The 19,505-nt window shown below is 36.8% G+C and overlaps 1 protein-coding gene across 1 annotated transcript in view; it reads left to right on the forward strand.

Annotated features, from left to right (window-relative positions):
* The first annotated feature begins 11,593 nt into the window (after window positions 1-11,593).
* Lrpl (low density lipoprotein receptor-related protein-like protein) overlaps window positions 11,594-19,505 on the forward strand; it is a 166,119-nt gene continuing 158,207 nt past the window's right edge. The window contains 1 exon segment of the mRNA NM_001123337.1: window positions 11,594-12,179. Within this exon segment, the coding sequence (NP_001116809.1) occupies window positions 12,164-12,179 (16 nt within the window). The 5' untranslated portion in view covers window positions 11,594-12,163.

The following is a 19,505-nucleotide window of genomic DNA, read 5'->3' on the forward strand; positions in this document are numbered from 1 at the left end:
AAATTACAACTCAAACTAATCGCGAGTACAAAGATTAAATCAATAAAAGGTGATATCGCATATTAAGCGAAATGTCGCTAAAACCAAATGGCCTTTTAGCCCTCGAATTAAAAACTCATAAGCATACCTAAGCAATAAATTAAAACGCAAACTAATCGCGAACACGAAGATTAAATCAATAAAAGGTGAGTGAACTAGTAGTAATAGAACTCTCACAAAAATTTAACGAAAATGAGAAAAGTAAATGATATGCTACGCTAAATGTTTTAATGCTTACGAATGCAGAATCCACGATACGATTCAGTCCATAGATGAGATGTACAATTTTGAACAATGCGATTACGTACGTACGTATTATTCTCATAATCTTTGTTTTAAAAAAAAAAAACTATACATATTGGTAATTCGATATGAGCGTAACGTTGATTACCATATTAATGTAAATTAAGAAATGTTTAATGAGAAATGAAATATCAAAATTAAGGAATTAAATTTGTTTTTGTTGACAAAAAATGATAAAATAAAATAAAGTTTATACCTTTTTTAAGAGATATTTTCACAAATGTTCTTTCTGTTAATACCTAGTAATTGGAATATTGTAAAATGTCGAGAATCGTTTTATCACCGTTTTGAAACTCAATTTAAAATTCGCTCTAATAGTCTACTCTTAGTTGGAGGTCAACAGTCAATTGTTCAATAAGATTTGGTAAGGGTCAAAATCGTAAGGAAGATGCTTGTGCTACATAATGAGTAGATTTAGGTGCAATGTGCTCAACCTGTATAAAGTTGAGGGCGGTGAACTAATTTGTTAATAAAATCTTGGAGCACTTTTATACGCATGTATTGTTCATGCTCATTCAGGGGGAAAAGGAGGGAAGGGGAACAATTGTGTTACCAACTTAAAAAGAATTAAGTTTTAATACAAAACATGATGGATAGAAATGCCAACACAACCCGCTTGTCGGTTTACGGCTGTGTGTTGCACACTTTTGTGTTACTAAACTAAACAATGTATTTATAAAACCCCAATCAAACGGAGAAGTTCAATTCAAATTAAACATAAAAATATTGAATATTATAAGTCTGAATACCCAGCATCCAGTAGTTTCCTCGAGGTGAACGCAGTTACAAATCATCGAAAATTTTAGACGTGTTGTCGGCGTGATGTATGACGGTCTCGCTTTGCGTTCTCGTATAAAAGTAGCTCGTATTTTCTTCGTATTTTATCTAATATATAAAATTCTCGTGTCACAGTTTTCGATGCCATACTCCTCCGAAATGGCTTGACCGATTTTGATGAATTTTTTTGTGCTTATCCGGTATCTATGAGAATCGGCCAACATCTATTTTTCATACCCCTAAATGTTAGGGGTAGTCCATCCCTAAATTTTTTTTTTTATTTTTTAGACAAAATTTTTAATTTCTATTTTTTTATGATACAGCATACAAAAATACATACAACCCTAAATTTTCATCTCTCTACGATCAACCCTTATTTTTTATTTGCTAATTAAAAACTAAATTTTTTTGCAAGAATTTTGTTTTTATTTTGTGATGACTTAGTATAAAAAAATCCATATTACTCTGAAATTTTCACCCCTCCACGATCAACCCCTATTTTTTATTTGTTAATTATAAATTTTAAATTTTTTGGCAAGATTTTATTTTTTATTTTGTCATGACTTAAAATAAAAAAAATATATATTACTCTCAATTTTCACTCTTATACGATCAACCCCTATTTTTCCATCCCGATTTTTATTTTTTATTTTCTATGCACAGATCCGCAATAAGGTTGCAAGATGGCAATCAAATATTATAATTGTAGTATGATAAATTCTTATTCAGAGTTTATAATTTCAAGTTCCTTTAATTATGATTTTTTTTTAATTCAATTTGATTTCCTGCCCTCGCCGGTCGACTACTGATCAACTATCAAATGATCAGTTATCCCCGCCAGGTGTCACCACTCATCCAGCAAACATCACGTAGTAGGGATGAGGACGAAGCCGGTCTCCTGTCTTACTCAGTATACATTTTTTCAGCCATGTTTCTTTGGTTTTATTTGTGTATCAATAGTATGTTCAGTAGGTCTGAGAATCGGCTACTATCTATATTTCATACCCCTAAGTGATAAGGGTTGTTCACCCCAAACATATTTTTTTTATAATTTTTTTTTTGGTTATAATGAGGTATAGTCCCCAGCACGTAACTTGGCAAGAGTCGCTAGATGCGCAGAAGTCATTTTTTAGGTCTCTTTGGTTGTCAAGCGGGACGCGGGGAAAGACGTAGCACCGTTCCGAGCGCACGATTGGTGAGTCAGTCGACTCTCCCCTCCCGCACCGCGTCCACGTTCCGTTCGCTCCCGGTTACACATGTGCCTACTAAAGTTGTAGGAACCCTTTGTTTATATTGAGTTTTTGTTACGAGTTGTTACTATTATTTTAAATTTAGTTTTTGTTACGAGTGTTATTGTTTTAAATTTGTTTGCAATGCCAGGACCAAATACCAATGACCATAATTATAGTCGATTCGGTCACTGAGCATTTTATTATTTACGCCAGTGACGACAGCGACTCTTCGTTATGTCGACGATGAGGAGCCAACTCCTTCCACCAGCTCAGGTCCTACCATAAATTTAATCCAAGGGGTAGCACTATTAGAAAATGATAGTGACGACGGCGACATATTTTTTAATATTAAGTATATTTTGTTAAATAAACTTTTTAACTTTTAATTGTATTTTATTTATAACACCTAATACACTTCACGAATTCCTCTCTTTTCTTTAACTTTCTTCTAAACACACAGGCTTAAAAATAAATTATGGCAAATAAAAAATTTAATAAAATAACATTAACATAATAATATATTATATGCGGGCAATAAAAGTGACCATTTTTTGTTGCAATGTACACTATGCGCGACATTACCCCCACTGCACCAAAACCTTGCCAACTTACGTGCCGCTTACTATATTATGTGGTTGAATGAGGTTTTTGAGAATTTTATATATTAGACTAGAATTTCCCTAGAAATCTTATTTAAGGCAACACAACGTTTGCCGGGTCAGCTAGTAGCATTATAAAGGTGTCATTTCGTAGCCAACGGTAGCGACAGACGCATCGGTAGGCGCTAAGAAGGCAGATGGAATTACTTTACAGTATTAATCTATACTAGTGGTCCCGTAGAAGTCGAAATTCGACTATAATTAATTGGAATTGTAAGTTTGTAGACTATTATGATTATATTTTATACTTCTATAATCACAAATTTCGCCGAGGCTACACTATAAAAAAATATTAATAAAGACAAACAATATTTAATCTATTCTCAATTTGACAACAGACGTCAAGAACAAAAGTTTGATAATAAATAGTATGCATGCGTGTGTGCGTCAAATACATGGTATGTAGTGTGTGTAACGTTTTCTTTATTGATTTAATGTATCTTTTATGCATTTTTTAAAAAAAATATTATCATTGTGCACTTCTTCTCTATATTCTCTATAAGTGTGGAAAATTTCATACTCCTCCGTCCACGCAATATATAGATATTAATACGTGAAGGAAAAACTTTGTATCCCTTTTTACGAAAATTGCGCAGATGGAGGAGTATGAAATTTCCCACACTTATAGAGAATATAGAGAAGGAGTGCAGAATGTTTATGTTTTTTAAAATTATGCCTGAAGAATACATTAAATCAATAAAAAAAACATTACACACACTATCATGTATTTGACGCACACACGCATGCATACAATTTTTTTATTGTCAAACTTTTGTTCTTGACGTCTGTGGTCAAATTGAGAGCAAATTAAATATTACTTACTGGTGGTAGGACCTCTTGTGAGTTCTCGCGGGTAGGTACCACCACCCTGCCTATTTCTGCCGTGAAGCAGTAATGCGTTTCGGTTTGAAGGGTGGGGCAGCCGTTGTAACTATATTGAGGCCTTAGAACTTATATCTCAAGGTGGGTGGCGCATTTACGTTGTAGATGGGCTCCAGTAACCACTTAACACCAGGTAGGCTATGAGCTCATCCACCCATCTAAGCAATAAAAAAAAGACAGCATTGGCCGACTGTCGTTGCCGTCGCCTGTGGTACTGCACCTTAAGCATTTTGAATGCTAGATATATTATACGTGCATAGAAATTACTAGTTATTTTTACAGACAAGACATAAATTCTTTGGTGTAATTATACATATTTTTTTTCAAATCCGAAGAGATTTTTTAATATGTTAATGATTGTTCAATTTTCTATAATCTATCAAGACAATTAGAAGCGATGGTTTATTTGGCGGTAACATTCGCTGAAATACAATAAGTAATCGGATCTTCTGTACAAAAACGTAACCTAAACAAATAAATGAAAACTTATGCATATGTGTGTAATGTACTTACCTAGACGATTAACGCAATGACGCTATCCACCTCTAAGTAGTCAGGCTTTTTGATTTGAAGTATAACGACTGTTATTGAGACTTCGATATTAAAATGGGTCGTCCAGTCTTGATATAGTTATATTATAGACCTTCTTCAATATCTTCATGCGCGTTTACATTAGCGGAGATTGGTCCTAATACCTAAAGCATTCTCTACTAGTCAACCAAGGCTGGTCTAAAGAGTGCTGAGGCATTGCTTTATTGAAAATATATATACATTTGAGTACACATGCAAAAGTGTGCGTGCATACAAATAACACACAACGCCGTTCACATTGTTACTATAAAATAATATGCAATGCACTGTACTTGTAGAAGAGATGGCTGTTGGGGCCGAAAATTTCTCGAGTGGCGACTGCACACGGTAAGATCCAGCGTAGGTAGGCCTCCCACTAGGTGGACCGTCGACCTGCTAAAATTCTTGGGGATCCACTGGATGCAAGCCGCGAGGGATCGGTTATGTGGCGAAACTAGTGGGTTAGGCTTATCTAGGAAAGGACGTTCGTGGGCTGAAAAACAACATAAATATACAATTTAGTAATATTTATAGAATTTAGCAATTCACATTATCTCTCTAAGCTGGTGATCTTCATCCACTCCCTCGTGTTCGTGTATGGTATTCCTCTAAATTTCTAACTAACATAAATACTTTATGTATTTGTCTAATAACTGAGGTTCCGCAGTAGTCGAAATTCGACTATAATTAATTGGAATTGTAAGTTTGTACACTATTATCATTGTCTTTTATACTTCTATAATCACAAATTTCGCCAAGGCTACACTATAAAAATATATTAATAAAGACAAACAATATTTAATCTATTCTCAATTTGACCAGACGCCAAGTACAAAAGTTTGACAATAAATAGTATGCATGCGTGTGTGCGTCAAATTATGGTATGTAGTGTGTGTAATATTTTCTTTATTGATTTAATGTATATTTTATGCATTATTTAAAAAAAATATTAGCGTTGTGCACTTCTTCTCTATATTCTCTATAAGTGTGGAAAATTTCATACTCCTCTGTCCGCGCAATTTTCGTAAAAAGGGATACAAAGTTTTTGCTTCACGTATTAATATATAGATATAGCTACAACTCTTAAAGATTCTTTCAACGATAAGTCTTCATAATGAAATTAACGCGAACAAACAGTGAACAACTTCAGTTTCCGTGTAACATGACCTCGTTACACTAGTTTACACTAAAACGTTGCTACAGCACATTGATTAATGACCCCAACTAAAGACTATTTGTCAATAAGCGAAGCAAACATACCGTGCTCGATACGACTCGAGATTCAGAGATTGGAAAAGACTAATCGTTGCCTGCCTTTACAGAGATTGACGTAAGCGATAACATTCAATATTTTTTTTTGACGTTGTAGCTAAGATTATATAATTGTGTGGATGTTAACGGGTTTTTGTTGGTGTTCAAATACCAGATGAGGATCAGGTATTATGATAGGTTGACCGACTATCACATAATTAAGGATACGTGTATAAGCTGCTCTCTGAATGACCATTAATCTCAGTTGCGGCAACGTATTCACTTTGATTTGGAGGCTTATCGTTTTCTGTAATCCTATTTCACACTAACTTAAATAGGAGCTAGTCAGTTCGGTTAGTTTGATTTTTTTAAGCATGTCTATCGATTTCTTCACCGTAACTAAACCGATTATGTCGATTTTTGTTTTGACCAGTCACATTTAACTCCAAGTTGATCCAATTTTAATTTGGGTCTGCTGATTATCTCAGACTTGAATTCCCAAAATAACTAAATTAACACGATTAATGAAACAATGTCCCCGAAGTGGAACTTAGAATTTCGAATGCTACGTAATTCTGAGATACTATAAGAAAGGCTATCTAAAGGATATTATTGTCTAGTAGAGAAAATTTAATACCTAATATATTATACCAACCCAAGGTATGATCATTCAATTAATGCCCCAAATGTGTCCACGGCAATGACTTGATAATTTTTCCTTATAGGAAAAACCAAATCACCAAAAAACGGTATTGTAGACAATGCAATCACCATATACGCTGGAACATCATAAAGATGACAATATGAAGATAACCATTTCAAATTAAAAGATCTTAAGTTAGAAATAGTGCCATCCAATACTAGGCCTAGTATATGCGGTTTTCACTTGCCAAGTGTCTTTCATAAAGAACGTAACGTTTTTACTGGTGGTAGGACCTCTTGTGAGTGCGCAAGGGTAGGTACCGCCACCTTGCCTATTTCTGCCACGAAGTAGTAATGCGTTTCGATTTGAAGAGTGGGGCCTTAGAACTTATATCTCAAGGTGGGTGGCACAATTACGTTGTAGATGTCTATGGGCTCCAGTAGCTACTTAACACCAGGTTGGCTGTGAGCTCGTCCACTCATCTAAGAAATAAAAAAATGTATTCCTTTAGCATTTTATCATTCTGGTGTTGAGAGCTTTGGTTGACGTAATTACAAAATGTAATGAAACTAATACCTACGGTATTCATGCGGAGCTCTTGCCAAATACTTCGAACAATTGGAACGATTGTGCTCGTTCTGTGCACATTTCTAGTACTCATTTGCCAGCGTTCCTTCAAGCTTTGGGATGCAATCGTTTCCACTGTATTTCTTCAGCGCTATAATTCGACGTCGCTCTACCAACGAGGTTTGTGACTACTGCGAGAAAGGTCCTTGTTTTATCCTTTATATTGCTGACGTCCACAAGGAGCTGCTTCTAAATGCCACGAATTCTAGACCAAATAGCATATAGTCAAACGAAAAGTTCACTTAATTATTTTTTATACATTTGTGTAGGGGTTATGTGCTTAGTGGACGTTTTTTAACTTCTCGATCGCGTAAAAGTTAACTCATATTTGTATGGAGTTGGATACACAGGATATCGCAAGGTGAATACGTCAACCACCTTGAGATACGACGTCTCAATTGTATCGTACAACGGCTGTTCGACTTTTGATACTTAAGGCTGCTCCTCGCCAATAATGGGCAAGTTGGATAAACCAGTGCGGGCTCATAATGAGCCCTGCCGTCAATGATTTCATAGCGAAGTATACTGTTATATGTTAATAATTTTAAAGAATCTATATATATAAAAATGAATTGCTGTTCGTTAGTCTCGCTAAAACTCGAGAACGGCTGGACCGATTTGGATAATTTTGGTTTTGAATTATTCGTGGAAGTCCAGAGAAGGTTTAAAAGATATATAAATATGAAAATGCTGGGAATTAAATAAAAATAACAATTTTGTTTTTCCTTTAATGTGAGCCCCGTCGGACGGATTTCTTTTGTTTGTTTTAAGTTTATTTTATACAAAAGTTTAGCTCTTTTATTTATCGATTGGGGCACTACGAAGTCTGTCGGGTCAGCTTGTCGTTAATAAATATAACTTTGTTTCGAGCTGTTTAAATTACGATAATAGAGAAGCTAACATCCGAAAAGCATTTTAAAGGGATGTTAAATTAAATCAAAACGATTAATAGTATTATGTTGTAGGTTTTTTTTCTTTAAATCAGGATTAATGTAATAATTTTCAATATGTTCCATTGCAGTTTATTATAGACGCTTTAAAGATATAATCAGCATGGAGTGTGTAACCATATCTACTTTTTCCACTACTTAATCGTGGGTACTTAAGCCTAAGGGGCTATTCCAACTTCGCGCGGATCGGTAAGTGAGCTCACGGGCTCAAACTGAGAGAATTGCTAACATTGGCCCTAGCAAGAGCACTGAGAAGATCCGGCGAGAAACTCAGTGGGATGTGTCTATGGGCTAGTTCGCACGTCGAATTCTTCGGAGTCGACGACATATCTACTGTCGTTGTATCCTTCGCTTGTTTTTTTAAACCACGAATGACGTCACACACGTCATTCATGTCAGGAAGTTGCCTTCAGTCGTATCTAGTATAGTCTGTTAGTAAGTTCAAAAAACATCTATTGTTCGGTTCCCTATTTAAAATAGGTATAAAAAAAACCGTAATGTTCTAATTTGAAATCAAATTTCAAAAATGATTAAAAGCCGCGCCCGCGAACCCTCAGAGCAATATTGTTTAAAAACCGTTGCCTACATATTTCGAGAAGGCGCCTAATTATCCAACTTCCATTTTCATTACCATTTTTGTCGGTATATCGCTTTGTGCTGATGAAACAAAAGAAAATTACGTGATGCGAAGCTTTTTTGCTCTCCATCATAGAGTAATAAAAATGTTGAATTAATTTTGTTCTGAAACTTTATTGTGGAGTTTAAACGGTTTTTATTTATCATATCAAAAATCATTTTAAAAAAATGCAAATTATAATGAAAAATTAGCGGGACTCAGAGAGAATTAATATAGTTGTAGTAACAACGAAGTGAAAGATATCTAATATTATAAATAATAGTTTAAAAAAACTAAAAAAATACGTTTTTATAGAAAATCCAACAAAAAAATTGAAAATATATTTTAATAAATTAGAATTACAAATAGTGCAAGAAAAAATGATTTTATTGTAAAAAAGGCGTGGGGTGCATGGTATCAGTAGTTACAAATATTTTATGAACAGAGTTATTTTGAACAAGGATTATTTTGTTAATGTCCTGAAAAGCCCATATTTTCTATAAAATCGTATTCTTTTTGTTATAATAAACTATTATTTATTTTTCACTTTAGTGAAATTTTAATTTTTTCGATATATTTTTGGAGTTTACTCCTTTAGAATCGATTTACATATATAGGCCCGGGGTATGAAAATTATGGGGACCAAAATCGTACTAGCATGTCACACGAAATGCGTTATGCGCCTGATTGGCTCCTGATTGCGTGATGCGTGCGCGCGCCAATCAAAATCGTACTAGCATGTCACACGAAATGCGTTATGCGCCTGATTGGCTCCTGATTGCGTGATGCGTGCGCGCGCCAATCAGGAGCCAACGCGCGGCCGCGTTATCGCAGGTGACGCCGGGCTGCTGCGCCGGCAGTCCGCCACAAAGCCTCGTACTGATCGCGCGTTTCTCTCATTATTGTATTTTCATATATTTGTTAGTCGTTTGTTTTGTGTCTCGTTAATTTGTTAATAATCTGTAGTGTATCGTGTTGTCGTAATATAGAACTATTTCTCGTATTGTTTCGTTTAATTTTTTATATCCAGTAAACTCCAGTCGTGCGTCGGAGCGGACACACACACTTTTTATTTTTTAAAAGTATGAATTGTCATCGGTCTTTAATAAGTATGTCAAATTTTGAGCTAATCCGACGTTTTGAAGAGGGTCAAAATTATGTTCAAAGGTTCCTTTACACACTAACATACCTTTTTTTTTTAATTGCCTTTGTAGGCAGACGGGCATACGGCCCACCTGATGGTAAGTGGTTACCGTCGCCCGTGGACTTCAGCAATGCCAGGGGCAGAGCTAAGCCGCTGCCTACCGCTTAATACTCTCCACAAGCCTCGTTTGAAGATGGACATGTCATAGCGCTCGGGAAACACCGTGGAGGGGAGCTCATTCCATGGCCGGATGGTACGTGGTAAAAAAAAGATTTCTGGAAACGCACTGTGGATGACCGCAATGGCTCCAGGTAGTATGGATGAACTCTACTCCGGTGGCGGGCGGTGCGATGGTAAAAACGAGATGCCGGTATCATCTCGAACAATTCCTCAGGGCACTCCCCATGGAACATACGGTACAAAATACAGAGGAAACCGAAGTCCCTCCGCAGACCCAAAGGTTCCAAACCTACATCTGAAGCTAATAAAAGCGTATTAATAAAGAAGCGTTTTACAAAATAATGAAAATTTACATAATATAATCAACCGACATACAGCAAATAGTATCAGCCCGCTGAGTTTCTCGCCGCATATTCACAGTGGGACATGATTTTGATCCACTGGCAGATGCATTTGGGCTATTAGGCCTCCTTCGGATACGCTCGGATATTTGGTAACAAAACTGAGCGCTAGAGATTGATCCGCCTGAGGACGCTGGATAGACCTCCGAGCAGAAAAAGTTCACTTCGTCCAGAAAAAAAAGCAACCTATAACTACTACACATATTTTAAATTTACGTGGCCTAAAGAATACGACGGGCGTGTCGAACGATACGATTTATCGGTTCGCAAATCCTCCGCTAATATATACTTAACTAATGTTCACAACTGAAATCCAAGATGAAGGAGTACCTAACTAATTTGCATTCTGTGATAAAAATTAAACGGCCACAAAATAAATTTAGGTAATTCATTTGGGTAATTCAATTTAGGCATAAACTTGAAGTCTCCAGGTGGGCTTGGGCATTCCCGTTGTGATGTTTATGGTCTCCGGTAACCAAGAATCGTCAGGCGGGCCGCGTGCTTCCTCCTGTCACCCGCCAAAGCAATAAAAAATCTTTTAAAGTGTGGCTTTGGAATTGACTAAAATCACCATTGTTTTATTGAAATTTTTAGTATAGAAACTCGGCCACCCCTAGAGCTCCTATAGCCAAATGTTATAATAATATGGAAAACAGCTACTTGTGATACTTAAGCATTTTGAGATTTCAGCATTGCGCCATTCCATAATTTAACAAGAGTCACGAAACATTATTCAAATTATACATTCATAAAATGCTTTTAAAGTTTCATTCTTACACGAAAGTCAAGCTTCAAAGATATCCTATTGTTAGTATCTGAGGCATCTAATATATCACTGAACGCCTTTTACACTAAACAAAAGCGGTCAGTGAAATTTGGCAATTCAAGTGTAGGCACTACAATGTAGATCAATTTTTCAAACTCATCTGTTGTTCTCTGCAGCCGGATTAAGAAAGTGAATTTGTGTTTTCCGCTACAAGAAAATGGCTAAAGGAACAAGGGCAATGTTGCAGGTTAAATGTAGGAGTTTACCTTTATTTGTGCACTAATAATTTTAGTTGGTTAATTCATTTATTTTTATTATCTAATCATATGACTGTTTGTACAAGCTGCGTTGCGTCGGATTAACCCATATTGTAAAGACACGGCTTGACGTCACATTACGTCCTCGATTTTTCTATTAAACTAGGGGCTTCGGGTCGCATCGGATCCCGCCGGCCCGCAAATGTACTGCGCATGCGTCAAAATTGCGCCAATTTCGCATTCAGCGGCCTCTGTCGACAGTACCAGTCCACTCGGGATCGGCAGAGGGATGTTGTGTCGTGGTACGCGTTCAACCGTCGGGAACGTCAAGAATTTGAAAATGAAATAGTTTCGGAAGTGGCGCGGCGCGTTAAGCAAACCGGTTGCCGGTTTCGAAGCGTTTCGTTTAAGATTTTATTACGATATAACACTAGAACTTGCGTTGTGTTGTGTGTTTAGAATAAGTTTTGTGTGTTTAATGTAGTTTAGTTTTAATGTAATTAAACAGTATTATACGAAATAAAAATAGGAATAGTTCGACTGTAGTGACCGCCGCGATTTCACAAAGTGGCAGTAGGTATAACCTTGACACGTTTTCCCGCGCTCGCGCCCCAGACTTGTTTTCAGTTGCACTCTCTCTTGACATTTACCGCATGAAGTGAGTATTCTATCGTTAATTAGCGTCACCCGGCAAATCGAAAGAGAAGAATGCGCGCAAAGCTATACCGGTTACAAATAAAGTCATGCTAAGTTATACTTGTACGCTTCCCTAAATTTAGTTGAGAAATTGAAAGACGAACTGCCGAAGTTTGTAATTATGGAGCCCTTGTGACCAATTTTGTTCCGAGACAGCCGTTGCTGCCAAGATGAGAATTTCAAAAGGTGAGTTGGTTTCTAATATATGTTTTGTTAACGCAATCATAATATGTCGACTATAAGGTTCTATATTCGGACACATTATTTTCCGATTAGTATTCAGATAGTACAGTAAAATTATCGCATCCAACCACTACCCATTCGGTATAGTGTCGTTACCTTATTTTCCTAAACTAGTTTTTCCCCAACTTCATGCCACGAGTATGGACACAATATTTTGGTGTATTAAGTGTTTTTAAGTCTTGGCTGTAGTTACATAAAATTAATCCTTCTGTAGTGTCCGCACGTCATTATAGCTGATATTTCGACCGAGCATGGAGCAGAGAAAACACTAAGCTATGGTCACTGTGAGACTTGGATAAATATGATTACCGTCAACCTTTTTGTTGTTAGTAACCATAGTTAATCACCTACCTAAACGTAATCGGAAAACATTGTTAGTTCGCTTATCCAAGTATTGGTTTCTGAAGAGTGGCAATATTGTGTGGATGAAGATGAGCCGAGAATGGAGTGGAACGGAGAGAATGCTATAAAAGCGGTGGTTTACCGAGAGCCCGCTTTAGGTTTCGGTAATATTTTTTGTGACACTTTTTGTAATATTATTCGAATCAAAACAGTTTAAAAAAAACGAAATCGTTTATTCAAATTAGGTTTTGCTAATAACTAGATACATTCTCGTATTTATATATTTTCGATATTTGACGAGAGCGTCCTGTAAAGAGAGCGAAATTTAAGTATCATAATTCCCAACCCTCATTTGTTATTTCACTTGACCACTGATTCAAGTCAAAACTTACGTCGGTTCAAATTTCACTAAACACTACAACCTACTCCTAGCGTACTAAAAGGGCGCAAGATGCAGTCCTTTTAGTATGTTTGCTCAAGTGGTCATGTGGTCTACCAGATCATATGTCTCACCAGAAAAAACGAAGCTTTCATTTGCTGCTTATATGGTTGAACGATTTCACGGCCCATCAGTTGTTAAGACCGGAGTCTGCAGACATCTAGCTTACTATCATCGCCCACTTTCATAATGAGGTACAAGTTTGAATTGTTTTGTATAAAAAACGTCCCACACTTCAAACCGAAACACACTACTGCCTGGAAGACATAGGCAGAACTACGGTACCTACAAGAGCGGGCTTACAATGCATCAGCTGATCAACCTGAAAATAAATTGAGGATGCCTAAAAAAGTTGTTAGTGCGATATTTGCGCTATCTATCTAGTGAATACTAGTCATATCGTTATGCCGTATTTTTATTTCAGTTACCAGTTCTGACAAAGCTCTCCGTACCAAGGGATTGCGGTATTCCTTTGCAGTATTCAAAGTATTGAACTACGTGCAACGCCCAAGCGTCTCTTAAAAACTCAAGTCAAGATAGTTAAAAATTCGCGGATCAAACTGATTGTTTTTTAAGCGATTCTAATTCGGTATAGAATTTTCGCCGATTATTTGAATTCTTTTTAACATTTTAATTGAGATCACAAGACGACCTTCATGAAGTTTAAAATGAATAAGTTAAGCGTGGGGTTATGAACCTAGGTCGTCTGGGTTTTCGACCTTCGGAGACCGTCTGTTTGATGATCTCGAATATACGGTCTCAAGTATAGAACAATACACAGCTTAAACAGAAAGCTAAACTAGACTTTAATGGACGTGTCATTAATGCTGTTGTTAATTGAAGTTGTTAATGAAAATCTTTATTAAGTGTATTTGTTTTTTTTTTTTCACCTTTTTCTTTTTTCATTAATGACAAGAATACAAACTTCTTCGGTTTTCGAAAGTGGTAGACATTTTTAAAAACTCTATGAATATTTAAAATCTTTTTACAATTCATTTTTTTATTAATATAGGCTACTCTGTATTAGGGTTCCAATAATATCCATACTGAATTTTACTGGAAGTTAATTCATTGGTTCGGCTGCTAAAATCTAACAGACTGACAGAGTTAGTTTCGTATTGATCGATAATGTTATTTGCTGTGTAACTTCTAACAACTTATCGCATAAAAGCAAATACGAAAAATCTTTTTTTTTATTGCTTATATGGGTGGACGACCTCACAGCCCCCCAGTTGTTAAGTGGTTACTGGAGCCCAGAGACATCTACAACGTAAATTCGTCACCCACCTTGAGATATAAGTTCTAAGGTCTCAGTATAGTTACAACGGCTACCCCACCCTTCAAACCGAAACGCATTACTGCTTCACGGCAGAAATAGGCGGGGTGGTGGTACCTACCCATGCGGACTCACAAGAGGTCCTACCTCCAGTAATAGCGCTTTTATGGAATATCCGATTTTAATGAAAAACGATGACTATATTCTGCTTAAAATATTCATAACTATGTTTATGTAAAATCTTTCGGTAGTTCCAGAGATGTGCATTAAAAACACACACAGAGAGTCAGAAATAATTAAAAAAATCGCTGATTTTTATTCTTATTTATTATTCTTAAGCTACCCCTCTCTATTTTCACTGCCTTTCCTCAATGCACGGATAAACCGGTTTCTACTGGGTTTTTTTATATCTATTGGTAATGAATTGTTTGTATATAGTATAAGTTATAAGCGTATTTGTGTGCGCGCCCTAATTTCCACTTAGAATTTAATATGATGTTATTATTTCAAGCACATATTTGATTACATTATTGGAAGCCACCGTAACGGTTGTCAGGATTAGATCGTTCTAAGCAAGAAAGCCACCTATTGTCGCTGACTTTATTATGATAATTGTGCGGTGATATATTATCGAACACCTTTGTCAGCATAATTCGCGTGACGCGTTAACTTCATTTCCACAAATCGTCAGTGCACGACCAACAACCGCGTCACCCGGGTGCATTCATAACATTAGCATTTAATTTAATTTCTCTATATTTTAACAAGAAACATTTTTAAGTAACATTATCTATAACTAACAAACTCACACCGCACCCAACAATAATATTTATACGTTTTATTATTAAATATACGTTTTTAATGCTTTGTTTTCACGATTACGTTTCAGGATTAATTTTACTATTTCATCATTTAAGACGTGCCTGTGTTTCTTTTTATTGCCCTAGATCAAGATACGCTCGAGGCTGTGTCAAAATTGTTAATAAAGTGTCCTTAAGCTCGTAGCTTTAAGGACTATGACTGTAAAAACTAACAAGCTTTTACAATTCCACGTAGCCCTTCACGCGGCCAATGATCGGATTTTTTACTGGTGGTAGGACCTCTTGTGAGTCCGCACGGGTAGGTACCACCGCCCCGCTTATTTCTGCCGTGAAGCAGTAATGCGTTTCGGTTTGAAGGGTGGGGCAGCCGTTGTGACTATACTGAGACGTTGTAGATGTCTATGGGCTCCAGTAACCACTTAACACCAGATGGGCTGTGAGCTCGTCCACACATCTAAGCAATGAAAAAAAAAAAAAACACTGGAAGGACATATGAGAAAATAAAGTCCTATCTAAACATGATGGTCACGACCCTCAGCAATGGTGAAACGACACGAGAAGGAGAAGAGTCCTTAAAACTAGAACCCACCATTTTTCCTTTAGTAAACAACGGAGTGGTTCGTGAATGCGGCTATTTACGTCATAAAATGGAATCACAACCAAGTCGCATTCCTCGATGCCACTAAATTAGTAGTCATGAAAACTTCAGCCAAATCGTCTTCACCAACTTTAAAAATAATTTTGTATTACAAAGATTATCCCAATTGATTGCCTCGTTAGTGACTTTGACTACAGTCTTTGGAGTCCTGGTTTAATTTCTACCCGACTCTATATCTTGCTTAAAGATATTTAATATTTGACGACTTAGGAATTTCCTAACATATCTATATATTAATACGTGAACCAAAAACTTTGTATCCCTTTTTACGAAAATTGCGCGGACGGAGGAGTATAAAATTTTCTACACTTATAGAGAATACAGAGAAGAAGTGCACAATGCTAATATTTTTTTTAAATAATGCATAAAAGATACATTAAATCAATAAAGAAAACATTACACACACTACATACCATGTTCTTTTTTTTTTTCCTACCTAAGCTGATAGCCCTAGGGGCTATGTCAGCGTAACCCTAACTTTAGTAGGTGAGCTCACGGGGCTCAAACCTGGTGACGTTGCTAACACGAACCCTAGCAAGAGCCGTGCTTCGCAGAATCTACCACCGGATCGGAAACGCGACCCACTGAGAAGATCCGGCGAGAAATTCAGTGGGCTGTGTCTGAGAGTTAATTTACTCGTCGAGCCCTTCGCCGCAAGCGACGGGTTCGACGAGAACGGTGACCGGTGCTTGAAGTACCTAAAAGCACCGTTAGAGGATCGGGAGGATCCGAGATGACGTGTTTTGGGCGACGTCGACTGCTTTCCATTCTGTCCGCAGGGTCGGGAATGATACCATGTATTTGACGCACACACGCATGCATACTATTTATTGTCAAACTTTTGTTCTTGACGTTTGTTGTCAAATTGAGAATAGATTAAATATTGTTTGCCTTTGTTAATATTTTTTATAGTGTAGTCTTGGCGAAATTTGTGATTATAGAAGTATAAAATACAATCATAATAGTGTACAAACTTACAATTCCAATTAATTATAGTCGAATTTCGACTACTGCGGGACCTCTAGTTCTATTAAATGTAACAGGCTAGTTAAATAGACTATGTTAATAGTGTGACGTCTATAACTGAAGTCTTGGATTATGTTTTTTCCGTACCTATTCGCTGGTAGCGTAAGGGGATATTCCAGTTACGCTGTGACTGGTAAGTGAGCTTGTCTCTGAAGATTGTTTTTAAACACGGTACATATAAATTAAAACTAAATAATAAAGGGATCATGGAAAAAGAAAACGGTCTGTTCTTTTTGTTCATTTGTTAGTGATTCACCGTGAATTTTCTTTGACGAAATAAATTACAACGCGAAATTGCATCTGGTTCCTTCCATATTCCTTATTAACAGAGTAAAGCTCTATGTTTTCGAAGTCGTCGTGGCCTAAAGGATAAGATGTCCGGTGCATTTGTATCTAGCGATGCACCGGTGTTCGAATCCCGTAGGCGGATACCATTTTTTCTAATGAAATAAGTATTTAACAAATATTCACGGCTGACTTCCACGGTGAAGGAATAACATCCTAGGACCTGTTGTAGGACCTGTTGTGAGTCCACACGGGTAGGTACCATCACCCCCATATTTCTGCCGTGAAACAGTAATGGGTTTCGGTTTGAAGGGTAGGGCAGCCGTTGCAACTATACTGAGACCTTAGAACACATATCTCAAGATGGGTGGCAGCATTTACGTTGTAGATGTCTATGGGCACCAGTAACCACTTAACACCAGGTGGGCTGTGAACTCGTACACCCATCTAAGCAATAACAAAAATGTTTTAAAATGTACTGATTGTTGAGAATGTCTGCGACTTATTCCTGTATTGTTGTGCTATTTTAATAATTTTCAATTCAGTGGTCATCAAAACGAAAATAATAAATTCTGACAAATTATTTCCACGAACTATCATGTCCATCTTCAAAGCATGTTGTAAGCGATTGTTTTGGCGTTTCAATACATATCTACATGTACATTCATAAGTGACGGTTGTATCAGGATAATGAAATCTATCAAGTACGCTGTTTGCCATGTCCGATAAAAAAAATCAATAAAAAAATGAAATTAGATGTAGTTTAATATAAAAAACGGATAATGCAATTTTTTCACTGACTGACTTTTAAACTATCTTTCATTCTTTAGTTTCAGATATTTATAAAAGGACAGCTTGAAAAAAATAATCTCATCAACAAATAAAGATGTAGCCTAGATAGAGGATAAGTTACAAAGACCTTTCAGTATGTATTTAGAAACTAGCTGACTCGGCAGACTTTGTAGTGCCTAAATCGATAAATAAAAGACCTAAACTTTTGTATAAAATAAATTTAAAACAAACAGAAGGAATCAGTCCAACGGGAGACACATCAAAGGAAAAACATTTTTTTTAATTTTTTTAGCTTTTAAACTTTCTCTGGACTTCCACAAATAATTTAAGACCAAAATTAGCCAAATCGGTCCAGCCGTTCTCGAGTTTTAGCGAGACTAACGAACAGCAATTCATTTTTATATATTATATAGATTTTATTTCACCGCTTCGATCGAACATTCTTTTCTACGCGATACGCTGTTTACTTGCACTAGACAACGAAATTGAACTTCGATCACTGTTTCTACTTTGTGTAATCTATGCAGCTTGAGATTCAAAGAGTGGGTATAGCTTTTATATAGTTTCATTGAGACTTTGATCCAAGGCCAAACTTTTTATTTATTTATTGCTTAATTGGGTGGACGAGCTCACAGTCCACCTGGTGTTAAGTGGTTACTGGAGCCCATAGACATCTACAACGTAAATGCGCCATCCACCTTGAGATATAAGTTCAAGTTCTCAGTATAGTTAATTACAACGGTTGCCCCACCCTTCAAACCGAAACGCATTACTGCTTCACGGCAGAAATAGGCATGGTGGTGATACCAACCCGTGCGGACTAACAAGAGGTCCTACCACCAGTAAATATTCTTCCTAAATAGTAAATAGTCTATTATTTCGGATAGATTGGTATGTCTACATCTTTGAGCTGTAGTTCTCATATGTTTCCTAAATTGCCCTCTGTGCGTAGTCCATTTGCAGCGATGAGACGTTGAACTTCTTTGATAATGTTAGAGCTTCGATCGAGAAATAAAAATACGAATTAACAAGAAGATTGCTTTAGAAAAAGAGTGCATACGAACAGGCAATAGACAGTAGAATGTAGCTCGGGGAATATATTCGAATCTTAAATAAAACTGGAACTCATGATTATCTTAATGTGACCACTGGAACACGAAGACGGACGTCGTAACGTATTTTTTTTTATTGCCCTTGTAGGCAGATGAGCATACGGCCCACCTGATGGTGAGTGGTTACCGTCGCCCATGGACTTCAACAAGCCAGGGGCAGAACCAAGCCGCTGATGACTGCTTAATACTCTCCACAAGCCTCGTTTGAAGAAGGACATGTCAGAGCGCTCGGGAAACACCGTGGAGGGGAGAGCTCATTCCATAGCCGGCCTTGCAACGTAAAAAAACAATTTCACATTTTCATTACAATTTCGAAACGCAACATCACCTCATTGATCACTTATAACGAAGATAAAATTAATTTACATTGAATTCGAGCGAAGCTAAGTTTCCAAGACTTGATCCGATCATAGCCAGCCGTCAGTTAGACTGACAAAAGGCTGTCTCGTGCAAAATGGTCATTGAAAGTTGATTTTCGGTGCCAACGTTGAAGTTTCGAGATTACTGCCTCGATTTCA

Source organism: Bombyx mori, chromosome 10 (genome assembly GCF_030269925.1).
Source record: "Bombyx mori chromosome 10, ASM3026992v2".
Classification (NCBI taxonomy): domain Eukaryota; kingdom Metazoa; phylum Arthropoda; class Insecta; order Lepidoptera; family Bombycidae; genus Bombyx; species Bombyx mori.